At 36.4% G+C, this 20236-nt stretch overlaps 3 protein-coding genes and 4 pseudogenes across 4 annotated transcripts; 6 read left to right on the top strand and 1 right to left on the bottom strand.

Annotated features, from left to right (window-relative positions):
• LOC104785573 lies at positions 118-2545 on the top strand (annotated as a pseudogene).
• Positions 3282-4526, top strand: LOC104788913 (putative F-box protein At5g41500). The gene has a single exon (XM_010514678.1). The coding sequence runs from the start codon at positions 3282-3284 to the stop codon at positions 4524-4526; it is 1245 nt and encodes a 414-aa protein (XP_010512980.1).
• Positions 5052-6590, bottom strand: LOC104785571 (pentatricopeptide repeat-containing protein At2g38420, mitochondrial-like). The gene has a single exon (XM_010510812.1). It carries the CDS (start codon positions 6588-6590, stop codon positions 5226-5228), a length of 1365 nt encoding a protein of 454 aa, XP_010509114.1. The 3' UTR covers positions 5052-5225.
• LOC104788911 lies at positions 6795-8038 on the top strand (annotated as a pseudogene).
• On the top strand, positions 10883-12202 carry LOC104788910 (annotated as a pseudogene).
• LOC104788909 lies at positions 14923-16153 on the top strand (annotated as a pseudogene).
• LOC104785570 lies at positions 17303-19773 on the top strand. Of its 2 annotated transcripts, none has more exons than XM_019245708.1 (3): positions 17303-18002; positions 18244-19393; positions 19483-19773. In XM_019245708.1, exons 1-2 carry the CDS (start codon positions 17486-17488, stop codon positions 19386-19388), a joined length of 1662 nt encoding a protein of 553 aa, XP_019101253.1. In that variant the 5' UTR covers positions 17303-17485; the 3' UTR covers positions 19389-19393; positions 19483-19773. The 2 variants fall into 2 exon arrangements, with proteins under 2 accessions (XP_019101253.1, XP_019101254.1); XM_019245709.1 differs by having other exon boundaries at positions 17304-17764; positions 18006-19393.

Here is a 20236-nt window from a genome sequence, read left to right as displayed (position 1 = left end):
TTTTTTCCTTTTTTCACTAAGCTTAAAATACTTAAAAATTGTTACTTTTTCACAAAATTCGTATCAAACTTTGCTTCAATAACACCTGCATTTAAAGACCAGAGGCCCCTCGGGAACCTGATTTTTCCAGCGCAGGCTTGAGTTTTGAGTTATGGACTCATAACTGACATGTCCAATTGTGATCCTTATCGAAACAAAACACAATCTTGAAGTTCACTGTTACTTACTTCTCTCTGTAGGAACATGAAAAGGCGTTGAGTCGACTAAAGGGTATAATTCGCCTTCTCACCTTCCCACCTTAGAATTCTCTGTCCTTAAATATATATCTCTTACCTCGTCACTCCTTTGGATATATTCTGAGCTCCAAGTTCAAGTTTTTTTCTTTTTCTTGAATTCGTTTTTTGTTTTTTTTTTTGGGTGAATTTCAGGTTTAAACATGTCTTATATTCCACCACACAAGAGGCATTTGAAGGATCCAACCAAACCTGCCCCTGTTCCAGATTCTCTTGTCACAAAATCCAAGCAAAACCTCAGCTTTAACAGTAGCACTGATACATGCAACCGGATAGTCTATTCAGGAGATTCGATTTTCAAATGGTTTCTTGTTGGTTCAAATGGAATTGAGGATGAGGTTCCTTCGTATGTTAAGTTTGTGCCCTTGTCCTCAGATTCTGTCGTGTGCAAAAAAGGAGAAAAGCCTTCGGTACTGATACTCAACAATCTCCAAAACGGTAAGGAACTGTGTTTGTTAGTGTTGTAATCGTTAGAGAGATGTAACCTTTATGCAGACTTTTTTTGTGTCTTAACGCAGTATTTGGACTTTGGTTATGTGTTGACAAATACAGACATCATCTAGTTTTGACTACTTTGTTAGTGTTATGATCTTTCTAGTCAAAAGAAGGATGCATTGTGTATATTTAACTGTGTTTATATGTTTATATTAAGTGAACATGAATCTTGTAGAGAGTGAAGAAAAGAAAGAACAGTGGCTGTTGGTAGCAGAGAAGGTTGAGGAGGATCTTGTGTTGGCATATGAGCGAGCTAAGACTAAAATGGAGGAGCATCATGTATTGAGATTGGTTGCTCGGTTTGGTAAAAATTTCTTCTATGGGTAAGCTTCTGATCTGACATCTTTTTGCTTACAGAACCTCTTTGTATTTCTTCTTCTAAACTCTTACATCATATAACCAGGCATCAAGGTAGTCCTGTGAGTGAATCTTCGCTGAAAAACATTAAGACGTTCTCTACAGATGTCCCAGCGTCTTACTTACAACACATTAAGTCTGAAGCTGTACCAAGCCTTGGATTGTTTTTTGACTTGGTAAAGGAAACATACATTGTGAAGGTACGTGTTTGGATCTGTCCCTTTGATGTCATTTGAATGTGTTTGATTGTGTTTGGCTTCTACTTTCAGGTATCACACTATACTCGTCCCAATGCAACCATCAACTGCAGATGTAGCCTCAAGGAAAATGGACGGCTCAGTATGTACAAGGCAAGTTTCGAGTTCTTTGTGTATGTCATAAGAATTATAGTAAAATCTCTTCATTATTCGTCAATGATCCATATAATTCACCTTATCGTTGATATGAACTTGATATATGCCAGATTTTTACCTTATTTGGCTTTGAACATCTTACATTGAACTTTGAGTTTTTTTGCTGTTGCACAGGCCGAGCGTAATCCTGTAAGGCATATGGTTATTGATGTGTCATGCATTGACAAGAATCTCGACATGAGACTGATGCTCACTGCTAAAAGGAAAATGACGTCTCTTACAGTGAGTTGAATTTTTGGTAATATATATCTTTCTTGATAAAACGCCTCTTTTAGACTTAGGCTGGGTTGGTTATCTTTCTACTGATGGATTAAAGCACTATTGGATTCAGCGACTGTTGATCCAAATGTGAAAGGCGGTTTAAGGTGGCCATTAGGTAAAGCTTCATCCGAGGATGGATACAAAGTATTTGAAGCTTGTTACGTTAGAGCTACTATCTACAGAAACCAAACTCTAAGGCTTAAGGTAAGAGAGACTGATAGATTCAATGAGAGGATTGGAACAGGGGAGATCAAGAGGGAGGTTACCCTGATACTTAAAGACCTAAACTTCAAGTTACAGGTAAAATTATTGCGCTCTTTTTGAAACTCTTTTTGGAAGTGTAAGGCTTACAATGAATACACTTGCTGTCTGCAGGAGCAGAACATTGAGAAAAGTTGCGTTTTGGAAATGCTTCGTGGTACTCTTGGTTCTATATGGGACTTCTTGCAGTGCGATGCCTATCTTATATGATAAAGGACCATATGATGTTGCTCGTTCTATTGGGGTTGTCTTCTTTACTTCCTGATGTGTGTTGGTTCGTTTTATTGGGTTTCTCTTTTACTTTCTGCTGTGTGTTGGTACGATAATGTTTTGGGTTTAGGGTTTGAATTTATGTTAAGTTTCATGTATCTGAACTTGGTATCTAAAAACACTAAACCACATTTTGGTTATGAATGGTTTTAGTTTGAAAGAAATGAGAAAACAGAGTAGAAATTAGCTGTTTAACTTAACCGACTCGAACAATGTTTTCTAAAAATAGTAAACCACATTTCAACCTTTCTATCTTGATTCGTCTTCTACATAATTATTTGAAGTTTGTCTCGTTAGAGTCTTAGCGGTACTATCTACCAATAACCGGAGTATCAAGCTTAGGGTCAAAGAGACCAACAGATTCTATGAGAGGAGAGGTTTGGATCAGGGGGAAATCCAGAGGGATGTGACTTTGATTCTTCAAGATTTCACAAATAATACTCCTTTTGTCCCACAAAGATTGATGTTTTGGATATTTTTTTGTTCCACAAAAATTGATGTTTTGTAAACTTCAAGAACTAATCATTGTTTTTTAAAAATGTGTAAACATCAATCTTTTAGGGAGAGAGGGAGTAGTACACATTATAACGTACATGTAAAATTATTGCCTTTTGCATTTTTTTAAACACGGTTGGAGTTATGGAAATGCTTGGAACCATATGCCTGTCTGTCTTACATGATCGATACTGAACCATATGCATTCATGGCGTGTGCAAAGTGCAATACAAGTCGTTTAACTTAAACCGACTCTATAGTGATCTTTCTAAACAGAGTAAACGACACCTAAAGGCTGACTAGATTCTGTAGCCCACGCTAGGCCCAACTTTATTTAGGGTTTTTTATATATCTTCTTCAATATATATGTGTAGTGTATACTTTTATGTTTTTCCCTTTACATTCAAAAATACACATTTGGTTGCTATTTGAAACAATGACGACTATCTCCAATCTTCCAAGGGATTTGATGGAGGAGATTATTAATAGGCTTCCCATGAAATCTCTGAAAGCTGTGAGATTAACTTGCAAAAGTTGGAACAATCTATCCCAATGTGAGAGCTTTAAGAAAATGCACATTGGTAAATCAACAAGCAAAGGGGAGTCAATGATGATCGTGGTGCAGCCTCACAGTATTTATTTAATGAGCGGTGTGGTTGACGTTGATCCATGTATAGAGCTTAAAGGTAAACTTAGTTTCCTTAACAAGCAAGTTAGTATATCCGGAATTGACCACTATGAGGGTCTATTGTTATGCTTCTTGAAAGACGTTACTAGGATTGTGGTTTGGAATCCGTATTTGGGGCAAACAAGGTGGATCAAACTTAGAAATTCTCACCTTCTACAAGGATATTTCAATTATACTCTCGGATACGAGGATGAGGAATCTTGTCGTAGCCTTAAATTGTTGAGGTTTGTAGATTATTATCACAGAGGGCCCCAAGAGCAATTTTTTTGGTATGAAATGTACGATTTTGATACTGGTTTATGGACAACTCTTGACGTCGCGCAATACTGGAGAATACATTGTTCACACCGTAGCGTTTCTCTTAAGGGAAACAGCTACTGGTGTGCTAAAGAAAGGAGCTCAGAAGGTTTTGTTACGGATCACATAATCTGTTTTGATTTTACAAGAGAGAGATTTGGGCCGCTTCTGCCTCTGCCATCTTGCGTTAAGGATCACAAATATGTATGTGTGACTTTATCTTGTGTTAAAGAAGAGAAGATTGCAGCTATAATTCAGCACCAAAATTATTCATATGATTCTGTGTCTGAGATATGGATTACAACTAAGATCGAGGCCGAAATGGTGTCGTGGAGCAAGTTCTTGAGAATTAATACGGAGCTTAAGATAAATTTTCCAGCTTATTTCTTCATTGACGAGGAGAAGAAAGTCTTCATGTATCTTGGTAGAAGGTATAAATCTGTTGACATATATCCCACAACATATATTGACATCATTGGAGAGGCTGGATACTTAAACAATTTGGTTCTCGGAGTACCTGCAGAACAAAACCGTTGGGAAAGTATGTGCTCTTATGTTTCAAGTTTGGTCCAAATCAAGAAACTTGCAAGAGGCAAAAGGATAGAACAAAGTAGTTTAGAAAAGCGTCGATTTGATCAAAACATGTTGAGACTTGCTGAAATAGAAAAGCTAATGAAGAAGCAATCTAGATATTAATAGGACGAGGCACAAAAGGAGAGGGGAAATCAAGAGGTAGGTTACCCTGATACTTAAAAGACCTAAACTCTTAAGTTACAGGTAAAATTATTGCGCTCCTGTATTTTTGGAACTCTTTTGGGAGTTAAAGGCTTATAATGATTACACTAGCTGTCTGCAGGAGCAGAACACTGAGAAAAGTTGTGTTTTGGTAACGCTTCGTGGTACTCTTGGGATCTATATGGGACGTCTTGCAGTGCGATGCCTATTTTACATGATAAAGTTGTGTTGGTTCGTTTTATTGGGTTTCTCTTTTACTTTCTGCTGTGTGTTGGTACGATAATGATTCATGTATGTGAACTTGGCATCTAAACGACTCAATGCATCTATTGAAGCTTCCTTTCGCTTAAACAAAATGACTCAATGCGTACTGGCTTTCTTTTACTTAAAGGTCTCATCGTAATCTAAGCAGGACAATACACAGTCAAGTTTGATGAATGTGTCAAATTTGTATACACATTAGTAGTGTAAAGAACAAATATAATCTAGTTCCAATATTTGAGTTAAATAATATTTGTAAGATTTCTCTTTTGCTTCGAACATGTAGTTTTGAACTCTTCTCAAATCATTGCACAAACAAACTAATTTCCCTTCTTTTAAGTTCTAACCTGATCAGACACCATCAATTTTACAACTATAAAAAGAGTTGATCCATAGCGCTTACACCAGGTGTGCTAAAAGTTCAACTGCTAAGCCTTTATCACATAACCTGCTAACGACTTCCTCAGTTCTTGAACTCTTAACAAACACGTTAATGTTAAACGCTTCCTCCAAAAAACCTAGAGCAGAAACAACATCGTCTACCTCAATAAATGCACTAATCATAATATCATACGTGTGGCTGTTCCGGTTAACTCCATTCGTCTCCATCTCTTTCCATAGAGTCTTAGCTCGACTCAGATCCCTGGCCTTAACCAATCCCTTAATCAATATATTATAAGTAATCACATTAGCCTCAGAACCTAGCTTATTCATCGAATACATTATCTTTAAGGCGCCTTCTATATCATTCTGCTTGCATAAGCCATTAATATACACATTATAGGTATAAACATCAGGAGACAAACCCAACAAGAGCAACTCATCAAAAAACTTGTCTGCTTTCGAGTACTCCTCATCTGCAATCACACCTTGCAACAAGACTGTGTAACAAACAATATCAGGCTCGATTCTGTCACATTTCATCTGATTCAGCACACTCACAACTTCTTTACCCCTTCCTCCTTCAACCAAGAACCTCATAACAACTGTATAATCCCGCAAACTTGGTAAAAACCGAGTCTTTCTCAAATCTTCCAAGTATCCAAGAACATCGAAACATGAAGCATCCTTGTGTTTACATACAGAACTCAACAACCGAGAGTATAACCTCGGATCAACAATAACACAATCAACACTCATGTACCTCACTAACTCAGTAGCAGAATCAACCTCACCTATTCCACATAAAGCATCAATCAAAATCCTCAAACTAGATTCCTCTAACCTCACACCCATCTTACTAGCTTTCACCAAAACCTCAGGAACCAATTCAAGACTCTCTCTTTTCCTCACAAGAACCAAAAGCAAAGCATTGAGCGTATAAGCAGAAGGCACACACCTGAAATTAGGGATCTTGAAGAAAACATCAACCGCTTCTTCGATTCTTCCATTGAAACCATAAGCAGAGATGACATCTCTGAAAATGGATTCAGGTGTATCAAACTTCTCAGAGACTTCAATATGATTGAGAACAGATGCGATGTTGTCAAGCTGAGAGGTTTTAGCTAAGGTTTTGATAACAAATCTGTAAGCTTTAGGAGATGGCTCACAGTTATGGAGTCTGAATGAGCTTACGAGTGTTCGTATAACACCACCACCGACACCGTCGTCCTCTGAATCTGTGATTAGACTGCTTCTTAGCTCTTCCATTGCATATTTCTGCTTGAGATTCTCGTTCCATTTGGTTTTGAAAGAGGAATGAGGAAATTTTCGATATTTTCTCAAGAAATTGGACATTCGATGCCATGATGATGATCTTGCCATTTTCTTCAATTCGACATTGGAAGAAGAAGAAGAAGACATGATGTTATATATTTAAAGCCCATGGAAAGCCCACGATTGGCCCAACTTCGTTTAGGTTTTTTTTTTTTTTAATTAGACTTTCCCTTTGGCCACAAGAAANTTTCCCTTGGCCACAAGAAATCAGAAGTTGATTATATCTAGGGTTTTGATTTGAAGGGTGAAACAATGACAAAGATGATCTCCGATCTTCCAATGGATTTGATAAAGGAGATTATATGTAGGCTTCCCATGAAATCTGTGAAAGCTGCGAGATTAACTTGCAAAACTTGGAATGATTTATCCAAAAGTGAGATCGGCAAAGTAACAAGACCAACAAGAGAAGGGGAGACTATGATGATCGCGGTGATGCATCGTCACAAACTTTATCTAATGAGCGGATTCTTCGACGGCGTTGATACATCTATAGAGCAGAGAGGTAGACTTAAGTTTGTCTATCACGTCAACATATATCGAGTCTACCACTATGAGGGTTTATTGTTATGCATCATGAAAGACGTTACTAGGATTGTGGTTTGGAATCCGTATTTGGGGCAAACAAGGTGTATCAAACTCAGATATTATTACTTTCCACCAATAGGTGACATGTTCAATTATTCTCTCGGATACGAGGAGGATAAAGAACTTTGTCGTCACTTCAAAGTCTTGAGGTTTGTAGATTTTTTTCACAGAGAGCCAGAAGAGCAATTTTTTTGGTATGAGATGTACGATTTTGATACTGGTTTATGGACAACTCTTGACGTCGCTCCACACTGGAGAATATATTGTTCAAGCGGTAGCGTTTCTCTTAAGGGAAACAGTTACTGGTGTGCTAAAGGAAGGAGCTCAGAAGGTTTTGTTAGGGATCACATAATCTGTTTTGATTTTACAAGAGAGAGATTTGGGCCGCTTCTGCCTCTGCCATCTTGCGTTATTAGGGATCGTAAATATGCATATGTGAATTTATCTTGTGTTAAAGAAGAGAAGATTGCAGCTTTATTTCGGCATGAATATGCTTCTAAGTTTGAGATATGGATTACAACTAAGATTGAAGTCGAAACGGTGTCGTGGAGCAAGTTCTTGAGAATTGTACGAAGGTTTGGATAACTTTTCCAGACTGTTTCTTCATTGACGAGGAGAAGAAAGTCTTCGTGTGTGTTAGTAGTGACTATATTGACATCATTGGAGAGGCTGGATACTTAAAAAAATTGGATTCTGGATTACCTGTACGAAACCACTGTTTGCCACACGTGAATTCTTATGTTCCAAGTTTGGTCCAGATCAAGAAACTTTCACGTGCGGACAAAAGGATTGAACAAAGTAGTATAGAAAAGCGTCGGTTTGATCAAAAGATGTTGAGACTTGCTGAAATTGAAAAGCTAATGAAGACAAGGCACAAAGGAAGATTCGGTCAGTATTTTACTATAAGCTAAATGTACATTTTTATGTGTACTTGTATCTTATATACTTTCTATTGGAAGTGAGACTTAATTAATATGGCGAATACAGTAGTGATATGGCAGGAGCAGAACATTGAGTGCTGTGTAAGTTTTAGAAACGCTTGCAACGTGGTGGTGTTGTCGGGTTTCTTTTATACTTTCTACTGTGTTATCCAACAATAATGTTTTTTTGTTTTGTTTTTTTTTGTGTTGTGATGAAGGATTGAACTCGTGTGTGACAAAAAGAAATCAGAAGTTGTGTTTTGTTACCAGTAATTTCATGTATGTGGTGAAGGTCTTTGCTACTTTTAAAAACCTGTTTTGTTCATTTTGACTCCTTTTTTTTGGTTTAAAATTACATCTGTTTATCATTTTTCCACAATTGAGACCAACTGGTATACTGAAACGGTGCTATACAAAAGTGAAAGCTTTGCGAAGATGCACATTAGTAAAGTAACAAGTAAAGGGGAGTCAATGATGATCGTGGTGAAGCCTCACAATATTTATTTAATGAGCGGCGTGGTTGACGTTGATCCATGTATAGAGCTCAAAGGTAAACATAGTTTCCTTAACAATTAAGTCAGTATATCCCGAATTCGCCACTATGAGGATTTATTGTTATGCTTCTTGAAAGACGTTAAAAGGATTGTGGTTTGGAATCCGTATCGGGGCCAAACAAGGGGGGGCCAAACAAGGTTGATCAAACTCAGACCTTAGCTCTTCCATTGCATGTTTCTGCTTGAGATTCTCGTTCCATTTGGTTTTGAAAGACGAATGAGGAAATTTTCGATATTTTCTCAAGAAATTGGACATTCGATGCCATGATGATGATCTTACCATTTTCTTCAATTTGACATTGCAAAAAACTGAAAGAAGAAAGAAGACATGATGTTATATATTTAAAGCCAATGGAAAGCCCACGAGTGGCCCAACTTCGTTTATGTACTAGATTAGGACCCGCCTGATGTGCGGGTTTGGAGTTTTTTAAATTAAATTAAATTTAACAAAAAAATATAAAGTAAATATTTTTAGTAAGTAAAAACTATCTATACAAGTAAATAGATATGCCGAGGTATCTAAGTGATATTTGGTGTATAAGATTTGATTATGTGGTTGAGACTATTAATCACGTTTCCTTTGAATGCTTTCGCTCGTGTGAAGTTTGAGATTTATCTCCGACTCCGGTCTCGTCATAGGGTTTTGCCATATGAGTTGGTGTACTCAAATTTGGATTTTGGTTTTTTGGAGGGATGCCTCTCAACAGGGTGATCCTGATCAACTTCTTCAATTACCATGAATTTTATGGACAATCTGGAAGGTCATAAATAAAAACGTTTTTCAAGGTCTAGAGATCGAGGCGAATGATATAATTGCTCAGGCTTTGGGCGATAAGTTAGCCTGGGAAGAGGTGCTCTCTTTTACGGTGGTCATGTCAGCTCCATCTCCGTCTTCGGATGTCCAGGTTTCTTCACCTTGTTGTCAGATTGATGGTTCTTGGATAGCAACCAATGTGCATTTAAGATTGGGCTGGTGGTGTTGTATTGGTGAGGTGCGAACCTTGTTGTTGGGGGCCAAGTGTATAAGACGGAGCCCCTTCCCTCTGCATTCAGAGTTAGAAGCGTTCTTGTGGACCATGGAGCGGATACGTGCTGCAGGGATCGCATGTCAACATTTCGAGATTGATTGTGCTAAGTTACTCACTATGGTGCAGTCCCCTGAAGATTGACCGTCCTTCTCCAACCTGCTCGATGAGTTTAACTCTCTGGAGTCCTTTGCACTATTCTCCATCTCTTGGATCCTGCGTGCGTCAAATTCGAAGGTGGATTGTCTTTCCCGTGCTTAGCGTTCTTATCTCTGAAGTTTCTTTTGTAAACCTCTTTTCTCTGGCTTAGGCAACTAACCGATGAATTTCTTTTTAATTTATTGTTTGGTTGATAAAAAAAAATACACTTTTTAGTTAAAGAAAATAGTTGTAAATGAGTTCAAAGTTATTAAAATATATATATATATATATATAATTCTTTTTGTAAGTAAAAACAATGTATAAAAGTAAAGAGATAAACTTTTAGTTTAAGAAAATAGTTGTTTTTTTTGTTATAATACACTAATGTATATCCATTTACAAATCTACTATCTACATTACCACTAAAAGTGTATTTGTATACACAAATATATTTTACTGTTAAAATATACTCTTTAATCTTTACTAGTACGAACAAATTGTCTTTATGAACATATTAAATAACCTATTATATGTCTCTTCGTATTTCAACTTTATGATAATAACAAATTGTCTTTATGAACATATTAAATAACCTATTATATATATTTTTCTTACAATAATATTTTCTAAATTTTAAAGTTGTTTAAATTTTAATATTTTACTTATAATGGCCTTTTAATATTTTTAAAACTGTTAAAAACAAAACTTTTGGAAGTTTATAAAGACTTTTTTTTCTTGAAAAGATTTTAAATAAAATTAGGTTCGTTTTTCTATCTTACTTTTATATAAAACCTTTTTATGGTAGGTTTTAAATTTTTAAATTTTTACTTTTAAAAAATTTAATAAATCTAGAACTGACATGTGTCATTTGGAAGTTTAGAAATATTTTTTTGGTTTTCTTTTATCTATTTTACTTTTATATAAAACCTTTTTATAGTAGGTTTTGAATTTTTACATTTCTATTTTTAAAATTTTAATAAATTTAGAATTGATATATGTCAACATCTGAATGATGTAATTGTCACATTATCTTATTAGATTTTCCCTTTGGCCACAAGAAATCAGAGGAAAAGGAAAAAAAAAAAAAAAAAGGTTTTGATTTGAAGGTCGAAACAATGACGACGATGATCTCCGATCTTCCAATGGATTTGATAAAAGAGATTATATGTAGGCTTCCCATGAAATCTGTGAAAGCTGTGAGATTAACTTGCAAAAGTTGGAATGATTTATCCAAAAGTGAGATCGGTAAAGTAACAAGACCAACAAGAGAAGGGGAGACTATGATGATCGTGGTGATGCCTCGCAAAGTTTATCTAATGAGCGGCTTCTTCGACGAAGTTGATCCATCTATAGAGCAGAGAGGTAGACTTAGGTTCCATTATCACGTCAACATATCCCGAATTGACCACTATGAGGGTTTATTGTTATGCATATTGAAAGACGTTACTAGGATTGTGGTTTGGAATCCGTATTTGGGGCAAACAAGGTGTATCAAACTCAGATATGGTTACTTTCCACAAAGCGCTGACATGTCCAATTATTCTCTCGGATAAGAGGATAAAGAACTTTGTCGTCACTTCAAAGTCTTGAGGTTTGTAGATTTTTTCAAATTTCCTCCCGAAGAGCAATTTGTTTGGTATGAAATGTACGATTTTGATACTCGTTTATGAACAACTCTTGACGTCGCTCCATACTGGGGAATAGATTGTTCAAGCAGTAGCGTTTCTCTTAAGGGAAACAGCTACTGGTGTGTGTCAGAAAGGAGCTGCTCAGAAGGTGACGAGGATCACATTATCTGTTTTGATTTTACAAGAGAGAGATTTGGGCCGCTTCTGCCTCTGCCATCTTGCGTTAAGAAACCTTCATATATACACCATCTAATAGATCACAAAAATGTATGTGTTACTTTATCTTGTGTTAAAGAAGAGAAGATTGCAGCCTTATTTTGGCATGAATATCCTTCTGAGTTTGAGATATGGATTACAACTACGATTGAAGCCGAAATGGTGTCGTGGAGCAAGTTCTTGAGAATTGATACGGGGCCTTGGATAAATCTCCCAGAATGTTTCTTCATTGACGAGGAGAATAAAGTCTTCATGTGTGTTGGTAGTGACTGTCGCTATCCCAAAACTTATGTTGACATCATTGGAGAGGCTGGATACTTAAAAAAATTGGATCCTGGATTACCTGTAGGCCAAAACTACCATTGGCCACGCGTGAATTTGTATGTTCCAAGTTTGGTCCAGATCAAGAAACTTTCACGTGTGGACAAAAGGATTGAACAAAGTAGTATAGAAAAACGTCGGTTTGATCAAAAGATGTCGAGACTTGCTGAAATTGAAAAGCGAATGAAGATATATATCAATATTAGGAGGCACGGAGGTAGAACAACGGGAAGATCCAGTCAAACATTTAGTTTGGTTACTATAAGTTAAATGTAAATTTTTTTGTGTACTTGTATCTTATATACTTTCTATTGGAAGTGAGACTTAATTAATATGGCGATTACAGTAGTGATATGGCAGGAGCAGAACATTGAGTGCTGTGTAAGTTTTAGAAACGCTTGCAACGTGGTTGGTGTTGTCGGGTTTCTTTTATACTTTCTACTGTGTTATCCAACAATAATGTTTTTTTGTTTTGTTTTTTTTGTGTTGTGATGAAGGATTGAACTCGTGTGTGACAAAAATAAATCAGAAGTTGTGTTTTGTTACCAGTAATTTCATGTATGTGGTGAAGGTCTTTGCTACTTTTAAAAACCTGTTTGTACATTTTGACTCCTTTTTTTGTTTGGTTTCAAAATATAACATGTTTTGGAGAAGTTTTTTTGTTTCATAATATAGGATGTTTTCAAATTTCAATGCAACTTTTAAATTAGTTTAGTATTTTATATTATGCAGTATTGTTTCTGATTGGTTGAACTTGTTAAAAGTAAAGACTTCTTAATCTGCGTGTTTTGCTTAAAACATCCTATATTTTGAAACGGAGGGAGTATTTCTTATCGTTTTCCACGATCGAGACCAATTGGTATACTGAAACGCTATCATGCGTCTCACGTCACACTATATATGTGACGATTGAGCATAGGTGTACCAGTTAGCTATAAGTAATTAGACCATTAATGGATGGTCTGTTTTAACCACAACTGCAGAAAGATGTAATCGTTTGAATACATGTACGTACACGACTGCGAGGGCATTCATTTGATTGTTTAACTACTTTTGATCTGAGAATCAAATCATATCTTTAGAAAAAAAAACAAACACAATTTAATTTAAGTCTCTTGGAGTTCACTGTTACTTTTTCTGCATGAGTTGCGTGGACGAAAAGGTACGTGTAAGTGTGTAATCTCTCTTAATAATTTCACGAAGATTTTGAATTCTCCTTGCTTGTACTAATTAAGCATTTCCTCTCTGCTTATGGTCCTCCATTACATTCCCCTGTTCCAGATTCTATTATTACAAAATTCAAGGAAAAACATGTCTTCAAGAATAGCAGTGCTTATAGTTCAAATGGAATAGAGGACAAGGTTCCTCCATCTGTCAAGCTTGTTCTCTTGTTCTCTGATTCTACTCTGTTGTTGCTTGTGTTTTAACACAAAACTAGATTAGGACCCGTGCTAAAGCACGGGTTGAAATTTCTTTTATTTATATTATAATTTTATAATAAAATACGATTCTGAAGATCATGATTAATGCTAGATCAGGACGTTAGAAACTTTTAAAATCAATCATATAATTTATATTTTATTCTAAAATTATAATATAAATAAAAGGAATTTCAACCCGTGCTCTAGCACGGTCCTAATCTAGCATTAAGATTAAATTTTTAATTTCTGAATACGATCCCGAAGATCACGATTAATCTTGTTAAATTAGCGAGATTTGATTACTTTTTATGATTGTGAGTATATTTTTATCCCTTTAACTTTTTTATTGATGTGGTTTATCAATAAAATCTGTGGAAAATAAATTGGTAATATTGTGATTCTAGATATTTGGAACCATATACGTGATCTTCCGAAATAAAGTTTGGAATATCCATGAACTATCAATTTAGAATAACCCGTTTAAGATTTTCTATTACAATTAAGGTTTTATTTGTTACAATTAATATATGGATTAATTTACAATGTATGTATAACCTATTTGTAACCATTTATTAAAATTATAAAGTCTACCAAAATAATGTTGTGTACTTCCGTTTTATTATAAAGGGATTTGGCATTTTACTAGAACTGACTCAAATTTGACTAGATCCTGAAGCCCACAATGGGCCCAACTTTACTTAGGGTTATTTATGTATCTTCTTAAACTGTTGTGTCGTGTACTTTTTACCTTAGCCGCAAGAAATCAGAGGAGAGAAGTACCACGAAGGAAGATGGACGGCTCAGTATGATCATAAGATTATTATGATTGAGACAAGTGAGAGAGAAGAAGAAGTTTGTTAATTATAATGAAAGGTTTTTAGGTTATTGAACTTTAGAACTGAGAAAACAGAGGACAAAAGCTGTTTAACTTAACCGACTCAAATTAAACACACCTTTTAACAAGAGTTAAAACCACATTCTAAAACCTTCTAACTGGATTCGTCTTCTTCATAATATTTGAAGTTTGTCACGTTATAGCGATACTATCTAGAAAAACCGAAGTCTCAAGCTTTAGGGTCAAAGAGACTTTGACAGATTCAATGAGACGTTTGGAACAGGGGAAATCCAGAGGGATGCGAATTTGATACTTTCATGACTTCAAGACACCATACTGTATTTTGCATTTTTTGAAACTCTGTTGGAGCTATAATGATTATTACCCTCAAGGGTTGGCAAGAGCAGCCGAGCAGAACACTGAGAGGGGTTGTGTTTTGGAAATACTTGGAGATGCTCTTGGAACCATATGCATATATATCTTTCATGAATCATGATAGATAAAGTACATCATGGTGTGTACTTACGATACGAGTCGTTTAACTTAAACCGACTCTTATTAACTTTCTAAACAGAGTAAACGACATCTAAAAGCCTTACTAGATTCTAGAGCACACGCTAGGCCCAACTTTATTTAGGGTTTTTTATGTATCTTCTTTAATTGATTTGTGTTTTGTATACTTTTTTCATTTACCTTAGCCGAAAAGAAAAACATTTGTTGTGTCATTTTGAACGATGACGACGACGATGATCTCCAATCTTCCAAGAGATTTGATAGAGGAGATTATTTCATGGCTTCCCTTGAAATCCATGAAAGCAGTGCGTTTAACTTGCAAAAGTTGGGACGATTTATCCAAAAGTGAGAGCTTTAGGAAGAAGCACATTGGCAAAGCCACAAGAAAAGGTGAGTCTATGATGATCGCCATGATGCCTAACAATCTCTATCTAATGAGCGGCTTCGTGGACGACGTTGATCCATCTATAGAGCATAAAGGTCAAATTAGTTTCCCGAGCAAACAAGTAAGCATAGATCGACTCTTCCACTATGAGGGTTTAATTTTATGCATCTTGAAAGACGTTACTAGGATTGTGGTTTGGAATCCGTATTTGGGGCAAACAAGGTGGATCAACCTCAGATTCTCTCACCGTCCATACATATGGGACTCATTTTGTTATGGTCTAGGATACGAGGATAAGGAATCTTGTCGTAGCCTTAAATTGTTGAGGTTTGTAGATTATTTTCACAGAGAGCAATTTTGTTGGTACGAAATCTACGATTTTGATACTGGTTTATGGACAACTCTTGACGTCGCTCCACACTGGAGGATATATTGTGCAGACCATAGCGTTTCTCTCAAGGGAAACAGTTACTGGTGTGCTAACGAAAGGAGCTCAGAAGGTTGTACGGATCACATAATCTGTTTTGATTTTACAAGAGAGAGATTTGGGCCGCTTCTGCCTCTGCCATCTTGTGAATTTATCTTGTGTTAAAGAAGAGAAGATTGCAGCTTTATTTCACCACCACTATGATTATGGGTTTGAGATATGGATTACAACTAAGATCGAGTCCGAAATGGTGACCTGGAGCACGTTCTTGAGAATAGTGGATCCGAGCCGTAAGATAGATTTTCCTATTGGTTTCTTCATTGACGAGAAGAAGAAAGTTTTCATGAGTTTTGGTACGCAATATAAATGTGAGGATCGCGGCCGTCGCGAAAGATATATTAACGTAGTTGGAGTGGCTGGACACGTAACAAAATTGGATCCTGGAGTACCTACAGAGGAGTATTGTAGGCCAGATGTGTGCTCTTATGTTCCAAGTGTGATCCAAATCAAGAAGCCTGTACGAGGCAAAAGAATAGAACAAAGCCATTTAGAAAAGCGTCTATGTGATCAAAACAGGTTGAGACTTGCCGCATTTGAAAAGCTATTGAAGAAGCGAATTCATATTGGTTTTAACGTATGAGGATGCTCAAAAGGAGAAAAAAAAAAAAAGAAAAAAAGGGATGATTAGTCTCAATTTACAAACGGGATGATGCAGTAGAAGGATATATTGCTTGTTGTGGTAGCTGAGGTGTGTAAAAAAGATATCAATGCAAAGACTCCGCCCTAAGTAGATCTTTTGCTTATTTTCCAAAGATTTTGCTGAGAGGTTTCATTCATAAACAAACTTTCAAAGCCTAAATTTAAAATAATATACTTACATTAGAAACATAGTCTAGTAAATATATTTATATAATCAATGAATCTAATACTAATAAACTCTAGCTTCCTTATTCTAGAAATCAAAAACAAAAACGAACATAATGCGCATGATTATTTCGTGCAACACGAATGAGCAATAATTAATCAACCATTCCCTCAACACGAAGAAGCAAATATTTTTGAATGTTTTTCTCTCGGCGAAAATTCTAATTTTTCTACCTGGAACTACAAAATTAAATTAAATAAATCATTAATAACCAGAAACATCTAATTTTCCAGTTGCTACCAATTCGTGATCATGACGAAACCACAACCACATCCACATGCATGATGCATTACGTTAATCACAACCTCGTTTGGGATACATTTTTATTTAATTTATGTTTGGGATTCTTTTTTATATAATCACAAAGGTTTTATAAAATCACAAAATTTGCGTGGAGACTGGAGATGATTAGTCAATCTAGTATTATGTATTTATGTTAACATAGAAATCCAACCTAGTTTTGATGATTACATTTCCCTATGAACAATAGCTAATTCTTGAATTTACAACAAATAATTTCCGAATCAAAAGAAATAACAAACTTTAAAAGCAAAAGCACTACATCAAAAACTTGTATTTGGTTTATAATATTGGTCAATATTATATTTTTTATAACACACCTTTGTGGACTAAACCAACACTTGTGATTTCCTAGTTTGTTGTGGGGTACAGAGGAGCCTAAAAAAAGAAGATTTGAGAGAGAAAGACAAAACAAAACATAATGCGCATTATTTCGTGTAACACGAAGAAGCAATAATTAATCATCCCTTAAAAAATGGCCACAATTATAAAGACAAGTAGACCCACCACACCATACCAAAACCAATCTCTTTATCAGTGCTTGTTCAAATCACAAAGTATTCAAAAATCTTTCATTTGTTTTAAGTTTGAACCAAATTCACGTAAAGTTACAAAAGGCACTGAGACAAAACCGCACACGTATCTTTACCCTACCACACCATTGATATTCTCCCCATTTTTCTTCTCCTCTAAACAAAACAATAGCTTTGTCTTCAGGCAAAGCAAGAACCTTGGGGATTAGGAAAGATGGTTCAGAGGAAGACTTGTCTAGTACTCGAGTCTTCTTTCAATTCCCAACCAGCTGAAACTCGATTCGGTCAAGAACATCTCAAGAACCTTGGACCGGAGATGATGATGATGAAGAGAACAAAGCCTAGGAGGAAGCTTAAAGACAATACTACTGTTTCTTCTCAATCAGGTAAGTCACAAGCAACACCAAACCATGATCTTGTTGTTAAAGTGACAGGTGGTTCACCTAATTACATGAAAGGCACCAGTAGCTCCGAGGCAAGAAAGGAGAACAAGAAAAGACTTAATCTATCTAGGAATCAGAAGAACCAAACCGGTTCAAAACATGATTCTCGTTATGGAGTTAACAAGGATAGATGTAATAACAAGCCGAGTTCTAGGATCGGTAGGGGTTTGACAAAGGCTCCTAGTTTCAAGAGATGCTCACAGAGAGCTACTTGTTCTTCGACTCTAAAAGATTCCAAGTTTCCAGAGTATCTGATGCTTAATCATGGCGAGACATATGATCAAGTTAATNGAAATATTTAATCTTTCTAGGAATCAGAAGAACCAAACCGGTTCAAAACATGATTCTCGTTATGGAGTTAACAAGGAAAGAAGTTATAACAAGCCGAGTTCTAGGATCGGTAGGGGTTTGACAAAGGCTCCTAGTTTCAAGAGATGCTCACAGAGAGCTACTTGTTCTTCTACTTTAAAAGATTCCAAGTTTCCAGAGTATCTGATGCTTAATCATGGCGACACATATGATCAAGTAAATGGAACCTCTGTTTTGAAAGTTTGTCCTTACACGTATTGTTCGCTCAACGGTCATCTTCACTCCGTGCAGTATCCTCCTCTGAAAAGCTTTATATCCTCGAGGAGACAGAGTTTGAAGTCCCAGAAGAGTGTGAATATGGAAGCTTCTAAGGAAGAGTTTGTGAAGATAAGTATAGAGGGGAAGAAAGAGTTTGAGCATGGAAGTGGAGGTGCTTTTGAGGGTAATATTGATAGTCCAATCTCAGAGACTCTTTCTGAAGGAGCACCTCGTTCTGAAACTGATTCTGATGATTACTCTGATAGTGCTGAGATGGTAATGTTTTCAGAAGGTGATCATGACACCGAGTTAAAAGAATCTGGTTTGGAGGAGACTTTGGTAGATGAGGTTCAAGAGAAAGCAAACAGAGATGGAGATGCTTATCTTTCAAAAGAATCTGATTTGGAGGAGGCTCTGGTGGAGGACTCTATGAATGAGAATCAAGATATAGGAAACAGAGATGGAGAGGCTGAACAATCTTGTTGCTTTGATTCTGAAGTTATCCATATGACCAAGAACTCAGAAGCAGATAACGCAATGGAGGAGACTTTGGTAGATGACTCTGTGAAAGAGATCCAAGAGAAAGAAAACAAAGATGATGATGTTGATCAATCTAGTTGCTTTATTTCAGAAGTTAATGATAAAGATGATGCTGGTGAAGAGATTTTAAAGGATAAAGCTGAAGATTGCAAAGAGGAGTCTCAAGACCAGAATGAAGTTATATTGATGACAGAAGAAAACACAAAGGTTCCATTTAAGCGTACACGAAAACCCTGCAACCAAGAAGAGCCAGACTCTACCATTTCATGGACTATCATCAAATGCAAGAAATCTGTTGCAGAGACTGAGGATTTAAGAGCATTCAACCCAATAGAACCAAATTACCTTCCAATTGTAGTGGAGGAGGATGCTGAAAAGGTTGACCTCAAGCATCAAGACATAGATGAGAGGAGAAACTCAGAGGATTGGATGATTGATTATGCTCTGCAGCGTGCTGTTAGTAAACTTGCCCCAGCAAGGAAGAAGAAAGTTGCATTACTCGTCGAGGCATTTGAAACTGTGCAACCTATTATGCCACATGGAAGACACCTTCAAGCCTGCAATTAATAAAAGTAAAAATAACAACATTTCTTATAACTCAGCTAGTAAAGTAAACCAAAGATATTGCAAGTTGTGTTTATGAACAACTTTCTTGCTGCAGGTCCAGGGTTGATACAAGAAAGGCAACTGTGGGAAGATGAATGGACTTTTAATTATTTACCTTCAAGAATCAAACCCAAGTGTAAACTTTGATGGTTTAGTTCCTAGCTCTGTGTGGTAGTCGTGCTCCTCAATCTATGAGGACTAGTGTGTGCTTGCTTGAAGACTAAGTTCTGGGATAGTCTTATGAGTTTGTCTAGTTCTTCTATATAACTATTTAGAATTGTGAAACAATCACATGCCGTTTGTCACCAGTTGCTATGAATGTTTGAGTGTTGGTTTCATCATCTAATCGAGGATTTCAATTATCTGGGTTACCTAAAAGAGGGGCATGCAACAGTATAGGAAGCCAAGAAAATCAAGAAACCATAATCCTTAATCATGTAAGCATTAGCAAGTCAAAGATCACAAGAGTATTGAGTCTAAAACAAGAGAGTAGAGACCTACGAGTTAAAATGAACTCATATACACTTGAGGGCGTCCATAAGAGAGCAAACTAGATCAATAAACTAAAAAATCCACTCCTAAACCTGAAGCCAGAAGCTAATATAGGAAAGAAAGAACATAGTACTCGGAGACGGAGGAAACTCAATCCTTGGTGACTTTGTTGACAAGGGACTTGTGGATGTGAGGGATCACACCACCTCCTGCAATAGTTCCTTTGATGAGAGTGTCAAGCTCCTCATCTCCCCTGATTGCAAGCTGCAAATGCCTTGGTGTTATTCTCTTCACTTTCAGATCCTTGCTCGCATTCC

The sequence above is a fragment of the Camelina sativa genome, chromosome 5 (genome assembly GCF_000633955.1).
Source record: "Camelina sativa cultivar DH55 chromosome 5, Cs, whole genome shotgun sequence".
NCBI lineage: Eukaryota > Viridiplantae > Streptophyta > Magnoliopsida > Brassicales > Brassicaceae > Camelina > Camelina sativa.
This window is presented reverse-complemented; position numbering and strand designations above follow the sequence as displayed.

Bases quoted from the DNA above. Each gene is read 5' to 3' on its own strand.
- LOC104788913 (XM_010514678.1), top strand. From the start codon at position 3,282: ATGACGACTATCTCCAATCTTCCAAGGGATTTGATGGAGGAGATTATT.
- LOC104785571 (XM_010510812.1), bottom strand. From the start codon at position 6,590: ATGGCAAGATCATCATCATGGCATCGAATGTCCAATTTCTTGAGAAAA.
- LOC104785570 (XM_019245708.1), top strand. From the start codon at position 17,486: ATGGTTCAGAGGAAGACTTGTCTAGTACTCGAGTCTTCTTTCAATTCC.